We start from the raw sequence: 13,988 nt of genomic DNA on the forward strand, positions 1-13,988 counted from the left end.
TCGAACCATGACTATACACATAGGTTATCAAGGTTTCTGTGGTTCATAGGCATTCTAGTGTTGTATTGGTCTCAAACTTTTTCTCAGGCTTGCACTTAACACGTGTGAAGGAAACACCAAGTTTGGGATTTTTTGGAGATGGTTTGCTACTTTCTGAGGTTTAATTGAATTTCCATACGATAAGACCGTTTAATTATAGGTTGAACTGAGTCTACCCACGAAAAGATCCGGAATGGTGCCAAACTTTTATACAGGCTCTAATGTGCCCTAGGAATAAGAATTTTGTGGAGGTGGATGAAAAAATCTATTGGGTCCAAGATGAAATTCACCCTCTTTTGTCTCATTTGGCACGGAGAAAAATATAATAAATAAAAAAATAAACAAAAAAAACCTAAGATCCTGTGTGGGGTCTTAATTTGGGTGTACATGCTTGCCAAAAAAATTTCAAGCCATTTCGACATAGGCGGAGTATACATGCTTCATAAAGGTACATGTGCCCTTTCATCGAACCATAACTATACACATAGGTTATCAAGGTTTCTGTGGTTCATAGGCATTCCGGTGTCGTATTGGTCTCAAACTTTTTTTCAGGCTTGCACGTGCCACGTGTGAAGGAAACACCAAGTTTGGGATTTTCTGGAGATGGTTTGTTACTTTATGAGGTTTAATTGAATTTTCGCACGACGAGACCGTTTAATTATAGGTTGAACTGAGTCTACCCACGAAAAAATCCGAAATGGTGCTAAACTTTTACACAGGCTCTAATGTGCCCTAGGGATAAGAATTTTGTGGAGGTGGATAAAAAAATCTATTGGGTCCAAGATGAAATTCACCCTCTTTTGTCTCATTCAGCACACAGAAAAATATAATTAATAAAAAATGATTAGAAAAACCTATGATCCTGTGTGGGATCTTAATTTGGGTGTACACTCCTGTCAAAAAAATTCAAGCCATTTTGACATAAGAATACATATGCTTCTATTTATTCAGTATATAAAAGATTTTTTTAAATATATATATAAACATCACTGTTGGTTTCAAAAAACCGGCAGTGATGAGAAGAAACCGACAGTGATGCTTGTTATCACTGTCGGTTTATTTTGAAAATCGACAGCGATATATAAAAAATTAAAAAAATTGTGCCAGCCCTCGGGTTCAAGCTTGGGTCTCGGGCTACAGAGTTTAGACACTTAACCGCTACGCTAGTATAGGATGTGTGCCATGGTTTATTTAATTTATCGTTTTGACCTTTAGACTGCTTAATAAATTATAAAATTAAATCAAAAATTTGGGCCGCCCGGGATTCAAACATGGGTATCGGAGGCTAAGTTGTGGGGTCTTAACCATTGAGCCAGTAGGAGGTGTTCAAAAGATGTGGAAAAGATAATTTACTTATGCTGTAACCATACACGGAAATCACTGCCGGTTTAAAGAATGGCCCGGCAGTGATGTGACAGATGACAAACATGCTACAACACGGTATTATCTAGAAGAGCAACAGTCCTGTTGACCCCCTCAATCTTCGGTACGTAGCATATCATATACTACGGTCTTCGTGACAACGAGGTAAGCAAAACGAGGTCATACAAAATGCAACATCCAATATGTAAGCAAATAAAACGAGAGGTCATATGCAATGCAAAGTGTCAACCCAAGGTGGTGATGATCAAACAAAGGATTCGACGACACGGTTTTTTTCAGCACCAGTAAATTATTACATCGACCTAAGGCATTGATTAATTAGTAGTGCTACTACTAATTACTACCGGTGCTGCCGCATGCGTCGTCCCCCTGCTGCCGGTCCTCTTCACGCTTCTTGCGCTCAGCCCTGCGCCGGCGCCGTTCCGCATCCATCGCGAGACGCCGCTCGGTCTCATCCTGGCAGCGGCGCTCCTCCTCCTCATGGCGGCACTTCTCCTCCTCCTCACGGCGGCGCTCCTCCTCCTTGGAGATCTCGATGACGCGCTTCAGGTTGCAGTCGTTGGTCTCCTTCTGTGTGATGGCGCGGAGGTGTCGGTCCTCCTCCTCCTTCCGAGCCATCTCCAACGAGTTGAAGACGACCTCCTCCACCAGAAGAGGTTCCGGTTCCTCCTCTGATGCAGTCTCATGGTTCGGATCGTCCTCGAGGTTCACCTCGAGGTCCGATTCGGACGACGACGGTGGTGGAGGCCTTGTGGGGGATGTGAGGACGACGGGTTCAGCTTCGCCCATGTTGTCTTCAAGTGGCGAGGCATTGTGCGTGGCGGTGGGTCGACGGCTGGGGCGAGGTGTGCGTGGGAAGGGCGGTGCTTTGCTTTCTTGATGCGCGGTGGTGTGGCGGCCGACTGTGTGCATGGGGGGGCTTATATAGGCGTGTCGGTGGTGGAACTAATTACGGTGCAATAACTCGCACCCCTCAGAAGACGGAGCGCGCCTGCATTGGGAACAGTTGAACCGCCATTGCGCCTGCGTTGGGAAGACGGAGCGTGCCTATGTTTGGGAACCGGCGTGAGTAGCTAGCCGATCGACGGCTAAATGCAGCGTCTCTTCGTGGGGAGCTAAAGGGCTCTTCGTGGGAACCGCGCTTCATGGACCAGGTAATTAAAACAGCGGCTCTTCATATGGGAACCGCGCGACCAGCGTGGCCGGGGAGTTGAAGGGCCTACACGCAAAGCAGGGACATATAATCACTCAAAGGAATAAATTCCTTCAAACTTTCCGAAATCAGGTGATAGCTCAATGGTTTGTACGCTGCTCTGGAACTTGTAGGCTTCGGTTCGATTCAGGGATGCAACACATTTATTTTATCTTTTTGACCTTTAGACCGCTTAATAAATTATAAAATTAAACCAAAAAATTGGGCTGCCTGGGACTCGAACACGGGTCTCGGGGGCTAAGTTGAGGGGTCTTAACCGTTGCGCCAGTAGGATGAGTTCGAAAGAAAATGGAAACTTATCCTACTTAACACCTAAGTTAAACCTAACTGCTACACAACATCACTGCCAGTTTGGGGAGTGACCCGACAGTGATGTGCCCCATCACTGTCGGTTTACAAGTAGAACCGACAGTGATGAGCAACTGCTATAAAAGTGGAGCGGGTTGAAATTATCCCAATTCATTTCAACCCCGTGCCAACCCCTCCCGCCGCGTCGCCGGAGCACCACTCCGCGTTGGAGCACCGCCCCACGCCGTCCACCGCCCCACGCCGGAGCATCGCCCCATGCCGGAGCACCGCCCCACGTCGGAGTAGTGCCCCATGCCGGAGCACCGCCCCACGCCGGAGCACCTCCCCATGCCATCCACCGCCCCAAGCCGGAGCATTGCGCCGTCCGTGCCAAGCCAAAGCACCGCGCTGTCCGTCCCACCGCCAAGGCCTTTAGGAGCGTGCAGACAGCTGCTTCCCCCCCCCACGGTGAGTGTGTGGCTCACTGCCCGCTACATGTCTGATGAAATGTCCCACAGCTGCTTACTTGAATCAGTTTGATCATGCAGTGTGTGCTGTCATACAATTTGATCATGTAGCTGTGAATGCTAGAACCTAGGTTTGCCACACAGTGTGTGCTATCTGTTTCTTTGTGTTTCTGGACGCATTGCTAGTAAGTAGTACATTGTTACTTAGTAGCATGTTGCTCAGCTCTATTCATCAGTATACTGATAAGAACAAAAGCGTAATTTTATTTTTGGTTACCATGATAAACATTGCAGGGACTCGTAATACTTGACAAAAATTGCTCTCTGAATGTTAATGGTAGTTTGTTTTTGGAGTACTAGCATTTTCTCTATGAAACAAACTTATGTTTTCTCTGTGAAACCATCTTGTGCATCATTGGAGCTTGACCGGATACATATGTGAAACCAATGGCTAGCCTCACCTCGTAGCTTGCAATTGCAACTACGCTCCCATCAGGCAGGTACTCAATGTTTTTGGAACTGTGCCATAGATGCTCAATGTTTTTGGATGTGAGGATGGAGTATATATACTTTAGACCTATAGAACTAATATATGTCCAAACTAATATAGCGCATTTATCCATGTCATAAATATATTAAATTGTATAAGAATACATCATATTTGAATGACAACCTAATTTACTTAAATGTATAGGCAACCATGGCATGGTATGTAGTGCATGTTGGTCACATGCCTGGGATTTATCGAACCTGGGAAGATTGCTATGCTCAAGTCAATCGCTACCCTGGTAATTTGCACAAAAAATACAACACAAAGCTGAAGCTTTGAGGGCCTACTATAGTCATCTGGCCTACCTTGCGAACCATGGGCAACCAGCCTACTATGGTCCAATGAATGCAAACCATGGCCATCCGCTGGCACTAGAGATCGAAGAGAAGCCACCCACTGGAGATGTGAAGATTAGGAGAATTGCTCCTTGGTCTTGGAAAGATGTCATGCTTTTATTTATGGCTATGGCCATCGCTTTTCTTATTTGGAAGTTGATGTAGGCTTAGTTTCGTAGAAGAGTAGGTGGACTTTGTTGTATGTGGTCAATCAAACAATGAATTTGTTCTAGGTGAACATATGCTATTATTTGACTTTATTGTATGTGGACTTATTATTAGACTTTGCATTAAACATATTATATATATATGAACATATGCTATTAGTAGTTGTCCGTGGCCAAAACTAACCACGATCGTGTCACAGCCATGACTCATTGTCGCTTGTTACCCCGTCGCCGAAGAACTGATCGGCAACAAGAAGCGGCTAATATCGCTGGGACGGGAGAGCCGCATGATCCGACAAACGGTGACAGTGTCAATCAGGTCAGTGAGAACGAGCAGCCATGGACCCCATCCGGCCTGCTCGATCTAGGTCAAAATGACCAAGATGGCCAGGTAACTTTGGTATCATGTCACTATGTAGCCACACACGCTAATCAATTGAGAGGGTCATAGCTTACTTAGTGTCTCTAGCTGGAGCCTCCGCCGGCCGAGGAGCCAGATGGTTCGGGTAGCAGGAAGGCCAGATCCAAGCGAGGCGTGTCAAAGATTCCTGTTGGTAGGAATGCACATTAGCACATTACTGAGTTCGATGAATTCGGGGATCCACTCTCACCACCTATAGCTTTGAGCAAATACAAGACTATCCTCGGGTTACTTGTTAGGGACTTCATCCCGATTAAGTATAGGAAGTGGATTGGGAAAGATGATGATCGGTGGAGGGTTCCTGAAAGCGAGAAGGATTACATATGGGATGTCAAGATCCCAGAGTATTTCACTTTCCCAGCCGAGTATGACAGGGAGTTAGTCAAGAAAAAAGCAAAAGAAATCATGGGGACATGCTTCAAGAATTTCAAGGGGACATTGTACAATAATTTTGTCCTCCAAAATAGAGCCAGATTTCGATGGTGGACAGTTTAGCAAGCAGAAGGACTTCTGGTAGGATTTCAAGGAATACAGGTTATCCGAGGAGTACTTAGAACTGAGCAGGAAGAATAAGGAGAATTCGCAGAATGCGACGAATCCTCATCATCTCGGCTCTCGTGGCTACGCCAAAAAGATGCCAGAATTTGAAGCAGAACTTCAAAAGATGGATCGCCTTGCTGAGGAAGGCGTTTAGGTTGAGACCGCCGATTGGGAGCCTAGATTGGTATTATACTATATGGGGAGAAATGTATGGCACGCCGAGGATGGGAGCTTTAGCTCCTCAAATCAACCCATGAGCGAACTCATCTAGAGGATCTCCTAGGTAACTGAGGAGGTGAGGCAAGGGACTCTCACTTCTAATAGGGAGAAAGACGTGCTCACCCAAGCACTCGGAACCAAGGAGCACCCTAGTCGCACTAGAGGAACCGGTGTTGTTCCTTGGAAACTAGCATTCCCCCAAGAATCTAACACTAACCGGAGCCACTCGAGGGGTAGAACGGAAGATGAGGCAGAGTATTTGAGGAGACTAAAAGAGATGGAAGACAGAATGGAAGCATGGATTGAGGCGACCATTGAAGTGCATGTCGAGCAAATTTTGCTGTCCAAGGGGTCAGTAGTACCACAAAACCCTACTCCTAGTGCCTTTAGTCCATAGTTTAGGGGTCGCAGCAGCTGAGGATCGACCCCGCTCGACGAAGAAGAGGCGAATCTGCCTCATCTGGTGGACAACATCACTGAACTCGTTAATGTCAGGTTGTACATCCGTCAGAAATGGACAAAGGACAAGGTGGCGCTCGGCCAGGCCAGGCTTGCGGGAGATAGGACAATTAATGGCCGCCCAATTCCACTGGGGTACGCTCGCATCACCATTGACAGAATACTTGATAAGAAGTTTAACAAGATACCCATTGAGTACCCCGTAGCGGAAGACATGTCGAAACTTGGTCAAAACAAGGGCTCTCAAGTGGCCTGGCGCAAGCGCTTCATTAAGCTTGACCATCAATTGTCCTTGGATGATGAGGACGACTGTGAGTCTTCGCCCACCCCCGATGATCACTCACCATCTCCCAACAGAGATCACTCCCCTCCTCATCCAGAGCCATCACCCCGAGAAGACAGAGGTCTCCTTCTATTCCTCCTCGTCCGACTCCATCTTCATCAGCCCCAAGAAAAGAGACTCCTCCTCCTCCTCCTCCCCCTCCTCCTCCATCTTCATCAGCGTCGGGAAAATAGAATTCTCGTCGTCATCCTCCTCCTCCACCTCAGCCCAAAACAAGATCAAGGACATCCTCGCAGTCGCAGAAAAGGTCCTTGGATTCGGTCGCTAATGCTCCCAAAGTGGACCAACAGAAAAAGGTCTACGTTACCACCTTGATGAAAGAAAAATTTTTAGCACACATCTCGAAGGAAGATTGTGTTAGTTTCTTCAATCTCTGTGCCTCACTGCCTTCGTATATGTTGAAGTCCGAATTCGAAAGGCAAACACAGAATAAATACGCTACAACAAGAGACGAAGAAATACACAATAAAGATTTAAGGAACATACATAAGTATGTCGAAGACAACCTAGGATTAACCATGGAAGAGGCCGCGAACATCTATTATGATGTACAAGGGACGGGAACAACGACAATGTAGTATGAAAGGGGCAATCTTTTGGTTCCTGATGACGAGTATAAAAATCTAACAACATATATGCGCTAGTTGCATGAATATTCATGGCTCTAGCAACAGAGACGGACGACTTTGGTTTTGAGGTTATTATCCGTTCGCCACATGTTTTCCATTATCCCGAAGAAGAGAAGTTCGATGTCGAGTGGGTGTGCTTGTTCCAGCTATACCAGAAACACTATCTCGATGTTCAAATGTTGACGCTGTGGACTATGTAAGTACCCTACACGCGCGATATTACAATTAACTACTCTCTCGAGACAAATTGTTAACTTTTGAGCACTTCCCATGATTTTATGTAGGTGTATATCAAAATTTTGCATTGTAAAAAGCAAATGGGATTACATAGGCTTCTTGGACCCCTTGCGAGTCAATGAGAGGACATGTCTAGGCCTCTATGGATGTGACGTGGAAGACCTGAAACAGAGATTGATTGTTGTTTTCGACGAATTCACGATGAAGAAGAAAACCCACATACTTCTAGCCTACAACTGCGAGTATGTGTTTTTGGCTTTTAATTTTATGCTTCTTTTTTTCGTTAAGATTATTCGATAATTAGGATTCTGTGATTGCAGCAACCATTTCGTCTTCATTTGTGTCAATCTTGCCAAAAATCTGATCGAGGTGTGGGACTCGAAGAAAAAACCATTTCATCATCTGGATGCACTGGTGGTAGTGCTGAATTAGTAAGCGATCCTAATAACTATTATTTTCTAGTTACACATACCGCTTTCTAATGTTTCTCCTTTTAATGTTGCTTAGTGTCCGAAGAAGACATATCGGTGGGACGCCGGTCCCATTCAAGGTTGTCAAAATGGAGGGGAAGTACCTATCACAGCCGGTGGGAAACAATGAATGCGGGGTTTATGTAATGTGGGCAATGCTTCGCTACATCGGCGGGAAATCGGAAGAAGCCAATAAGTTGGTGTGTATAATCTCCATTTCATTTATGTCTATTAATAATTCAACAAAATGATTTATTGTTCCTCTTTGGATATCATCTTTTTTGAATGATAGCGCAAGAAATTTAAGCACAAAAGGCTGCTAGACATAGAGATCGTCGCACTACAATCGGAGCTGGCAAAATTCATCTTAGCCGAGGCATTGGAAAAAGATAGAGTATTTTTCATTGCACAATCCGTGAGGTACAAGGACCAGTATTATTGTAGGAAGTCCGAGAAGCATGTGTGAAGTCCAAGAACATTTCTTTTTTATTTTGAGGGATCGAGATGTGGATAAGAACATTTGAATTGTAATCGTAACATTTGTAATGTTTAATATTGATGGACCTGTCATCTACGTAGCGTATATAAAGCAAAACCTGATTTCACGAAAAAATATAAATTAAAATAAATTATAAAACAATAAAATATGAACGGGCCATCATCGCCGGTTAGCAACAGACCGGCAGTGTTGTCGTAACCATCACTGCCGGTTAGAAGGAAACCGACAGTGTTGGCTTGCTCAACACTGCTGGCTTGAACCATGAACCAACACTGATAGTTACGAGAACACTGCCGGTTTGATCCATAAACCGACACTGATATTTACTACAACACTGCCGGTTTGAACCATGAACCGATAGTGTTGGCTTGCTTAACACTGCCGGCTTGAACCATGAATCAACACTGATATTTATGAGAACACTGCTGGTTTGATCCATGAACCGATACTGATATTTACTACAACACTGCTGGTTTGATCCATGAACCGACAGTGTAGGCTTGCTCAACACTGCTGGCTTGAGCCAAGAACCGACACTCTTGAAGCAACCGTCACTGTCGGTTGGCTCTACAAACCGGCAGTGTTGTTCAATTGAACACTGTTGGGTGGAGCCAGGAACCGACACTGTTTCCTGTAGATCAGTGTTGGTTTTTAAGGACCGACAGTGATGTCAACCCCTTATCACTGCCGGTATGCCACTGTCGGTTCAAAATCCGGCAGTGAAGTGGGTTTTTGAACCGGCAGTGATGTCCATATCTGGGGTAGTGTGAATTGGAGTGTAATTGAACTAAATTACATTCCATTCTACTCCAACACATGTGGATTGAGGTAGATTCATCTCAATCTTACATGAAACGATTCATGAGTTAAACCGTAAGAAGCTAAATGGTGTTATTTTTAAGGTAGATTTTGAGAAGGCTTATGATAAAGTTAAATGGTCTTTCCTTCAACAATCCCTTCGGATGAAAGGATTCTCACCTTTGTGGTGTCAATGGATCCAACAGTTTGTTTCTAGAGGTAGTGTTGCAGTAAAAGTAAACAATGATGTGGGTCATTATTTAAAAAAAAGGACTAAGACAAGGTGATCCTCTTTCACCAATTCTCTTCAATTTGGTTGCGGACATGCTTGCAATTTTTATTGCTAGAGCGAAGGAGGATGGCCAAATCCAGGGGCTTATTCCACATCTAATTGATGATGGCCTCTCAACTCTACATTTTGCGGATGACACGAACCTTTTTATGGAGCATAACATCGAGCAAGCAAAGAATATGAAAATCCTTTTGTGTGCCTTTGAACAACTTTCAGGTCTCAAAATTAACTTTCATAAAAGCGAGCTGTTTTGCTATGGGGAGGCCAAAGATTGTACAGATCAATATTCACAAATCTTTGGATGTGGTATAAGTCAACTTCCCTTCAAATATTTGTGAATTCCATTGAACCATGGGAAGCTCAGTAATAATGACCGGAAAGCTGTTGAAGATCGTTTTCAGAAAAAAAAATTAAGTAGTTGGAAAAGAAAGCTTTTGTCTTATGGTCGTAGATTAGTCTTGATAAACTCTGTTTTAAGTAGCCTTGCTATGTATATGGTGTCTTTTTTTGAAGTACCAAAAGGTATCATAAAAAAGTTAGACTTGTATAGATCAAGTTTTTTCTGGCAAGGGGACAACCAAAAAGAATACAGATTGGTGAAATGGGGAATTCTTTGTCTACCAAAGGAACAAGGTGGCTTAGGCATAATAATTCTTGAGGTACAAAATGCTTGTTTGCTTAGCAAGTGGTTCTTCAATCTAGTTAATGAAGATGGCCTTTGGCAAGAGCTCTTTAGGAAGAAGTACTTGAAAAACAAGACCATTGGTGAAGCACAGTGGAAACCTGGAGATTCTCATTTTTGGCCAGGCCTTATGAAGGTCAAATACCAGTTCTTAGAGTTATCCAGTTTCAAATTACACAATGGTAATAATATTAGATTTTAGGAGGATAAGTGGTTAGGAAGCTTTACTCTGAAAGAACAATATCCATCTCTTTATAACATCGCTAGGAAAAAATAGGTTTCGGTTGCTCAAGTCTTTAGTTCTAGACTACTTAATCTTATGTTCCGCAGAGCACTCATTGGTGATAAGCTAGCAAAATGGAATGCGTTGGTCGCAAAAGTAGCATTTGTGCAATTAGATGAGCAACCAGATTTAAGTAGATGGAATCTCAATAACAAAGGTTCTTTTACAGTACAATCAATGTATAAACATTTAGTAAACCAAATTGCGCTTCCTGTTCATAAGGCCATTTGGAAGTTAAAATTGTCTCTTAAAGTTAAGGTTTTCATTTGGTTCTTTCTGAAGGAGGTAATTTTAACTAAAGATAATCTTATCAAGAGGAATTGGAAAGGTGTTGAAACTTGTTGCAAAAGAAACTATTGAAAACTTGTTTTTTGATTGTCATGTGGCACATTTTGTTTGGAGAGTGGTTCAGGTTGCTTTTGGTTGACAACCACCAAAAAAACACAAAAGAATTTTTTGGGCCTTGGCAAGGATAAGTAGACTCTAAATTGCGATCCCAAGTTTGTGTGGGAGCCGGTGCAATTATTTGGTCTATTTGGTTAAGCCAAAATGATGTGATTTTTGACAAAAAGAGGATTTATTCTTACTTATTTTTAGGGCCACATACATGCTTTTGGTCCACCCTTCGGAAGGAGAACGACAAGCCAACTCTAAAGTATGCATGTCGTATGTTAGAGACTACATTAATGGAGATTTTTGCCAAGCATGGGTGGCTGTCTTCTAATAGACTTAGTGCTTAAATTGGTGCATGAGTTTTTTTCTTTTGTTTTGTCTGCTCTTTGAGAGCTTGCTTTTTTCAGCCGGAGGCTAGACTTGTAATAACTAATAAGGGATGGTTAAGTGCATAACTTATGCAGAGGCCGGAATAAAATTTCTTTTTCTAAAAAAATATGGATCAGAGGGCACATGCATCGCCTTAGGTTTTCTCCCGGTGCAGGGCTTGGAGTGTGAGAGCGGCGGCATATGTAGGTCGACATATACATATCGACGGTGTTGCATTGGTGTATATGTACCTACCTGTACTTCGTCGTCAGTCCTAACCTTGTGGCCTGTCATTGCCACACGATCTCATGCACGAAACACGATTAATTACACAATGATCGCTGCTGATTCAACATCAACAGACATTAAAAATGCCACTTGACGGTTGACAAGCTCATGTTCCCCTGTTCCTTCCTTTTATTTGAAGAAGCGGCCGGCCGACTACCTAACTGCCAAAAACGATTTGCACGTTCCTCCAATCGAACTCAATGTAAGTCCATGCATGCATCACGACATGATGCAGCCCATGGCCTTTCTTTGATATAAAAATCGCATGACATGTCGGTATATGCATATCCAAAACTGATAGTTGGGCCCTTTTTTTTAAAATTATTATACAGTACAATACAGATGCCCACAACACGCACGCATATTCATCCTTATGAACACACGTACGCAAGTCCTATCCCTATGAGCACCTTCGAAGAACTGAGCCGACAGATCTCGAGATTCACGAAGTCACCACAGACGTCTCGTTGTCGACGGGGACATCGCCTACCATTAAAAGCATAATGCCGTTAAATCATAGAATAAATCTAGGAAAATGCGAGCACCCGTGCCAAGTGGAGAACTTGAACTCGGGTGGACAAGTTCCACCACAAGAAACCTAACCACCTGATCTATACTCAGTTTGAATTAGAGGACAAACAAAGAAACAAAATGTAGGATTCTCGTTGGTATGGATTGAGTTATTATAGTGTTTTTTGTTGGTAGGAATCTTCTGCTAGAAAAACGTAGGAAACATTCCTGTCCTGTGATATAATGCATTCTAAGAATTTGAAGACAAATTAAGAGAGAACATAAAAAACTTATGTACCCTCATTTTATTTCATAATCAGATGATATCATCAACGTGATTAATGGTGATTGGTTGATAAATGGAAAGTATTTAATGTAATTTTTTTGTCCTCTAGAGTGCATTATATTTGAGCCAGTTCCCACTGCTATATATGTGGATTGTGATGGATTAGAGTGCATTCACAAGTGTCTAGATACATACAAAGATTTGGCTATGCATTTAGACATACACTTATGTCTAGATACATAGTAAAGTTAATGGATCTAGGAAAGCCAAAATATCTTATAATTTAGAATAGAGGGAGTATATACCAACCCATGGAGCCATGGGACTACAAGGGCTGGTGATATTTAAAAAAGAAATATGGATACTAGAACAAATTCGAATACGATTTATAGGTCACAAGTGTACTTACGTTGACCATGCTCCCTTACTACTAAGGATGAAAACGGACCGGGGCTAGTGATATTTAAAAAAGAAATAAGGATACTAGAACTCTATGAAATTCGAATACGATTTATAGGTCACAAGTGTACTTACGTTGACCATACTCCCTTACTACTGGGGATCAAAACGGATCGGATAATATTGCATTTGTTTTCATATTTCTATCTGGATTCGAATTCGAATATGAATAGTCTCAACCATACCTGATAGGATACGATTGGATATCGACATCATAAATATGCGATTTGAGTATTCGGATACGGATACGATATCGGACGTTGAATATCCGGAGTCCGGACTCGGCGGACAGATCTGAACCCTTCTAAACAGATTCGGTCTTGAATACGGTCCAAAAATATCTTTACCGTTTTCACCCCCGCTTACTACAAATTCTTCCATTGAATCAGTGATGTTTTTCGTCGGCAAAATATAGTACGATAGAAAGTGATCACTTTCATGCATGCACGCTCAAACCCTACGAACGCAAGCATGCAACCATTGAAAGAGTAATAATTAGCTAAAAATGTGAACACATGTACTTATACTCATACTTGATGGGAAGGTTCGATCGAGTTGAGTCACGCTGAACATGGCACATCTCGACTTTCTTCTCTCAACACTGCATTGCATAATGCTGGAGGTACAAATTATCTACGCTGCACAATGCCTATATGTGTACCTAATAATGACCCAAGCTACTGCCTCTTGCAGAGCTAACTGGCTGTCACCTGTCGGCAAGCTTCGGCGGCGCCGGGTCCGGTGACGAAACGAATGGCCATTGGCGCCAGCTTCCAGCACCACCATCACCCTATCATAGTTCAACATGGCCATAAAAAACTCAAACGCTTGGATTATAAATGCACGTAGGAGCCGGCTGCTCTAGTTCATCATCTGCACATTCCACTAGCGACTACTACAGATAGCAAAACACAGCTAGCTCAGCCATGAAGCTTCTCGTGTGCTTCTGCATCTGCGTCGTTCTCGTCATCGTCTCGTCGCCGGTCCTGCTCTCTGATATCAGCCCGCCGCTGGGCCGACGGTGGCTGCGAGACGAAGTTATCATTGCCAACGGCCCAGAAGGGAACACGACGACCTCTGCCTCTGTGTGGTCGGAGGAGGCGCCGGGGATACCGTACGACGGGTCGAAGAGGCTCAGCCCCGGTGGTCCCAACCCGCAGCATCACTAATCGTCGTCTGATCTTGTTAACAAGTGCCAGTACCGCCATCTTGCTACGGGAATTCTCAGTCCTAATTTCTAACAGCGGCAAAATGCCGGTCCAGAGGTCCATTTCGTGTCTGTGCTATACTTGGGTTGTGATCATATTTTTTTTTCTGTCCTTTCTTTATATTCGGATGTCGATTTGTGCTTGGTCAAGGCCGTTTGATC

The 13,988-nt window shown here is 43.5% G+C and overlaps 1 protein-coding gene across 1 annotated transcript; it reads right to left on the bottom strand.

Annotated features, from left to right (window-relative positions):
• Positions 1 to 1,755: 1,755 nt before the first annotated feature.
• On the bottom strand, positions 1,756 to 2,334 carry LOC136526147 (vicilin-like seed storage protein At2g18540). Its single transcript, XM_066518909.1, has one exon. It carries the CDS (start codon positions 2,332 to 2,334, stop codon positions 1,756 to 1,758), a length of 579 nt encoding a protein of 192 aa, XP_066375006.1.
• Between the last annotated feature and the right edge of the window lie 11,654 nt (positions 2,335 to 13,988).

This window comes from Miscanthus floridulus, chromosome 19, assembly GCF_019320115.1.
Source record: "Miscanthus floridulus cultivar M001 chromosome 19, ASM1932011v1, whole genome shotgun sequence".
Classification (NCBI taxonomy): Eukaryota; Viridiplantae; Streptophyta; class Magnoliopsida; order Poales; family Poaceae; genus Miscanthus; species Miscanthus floridulus.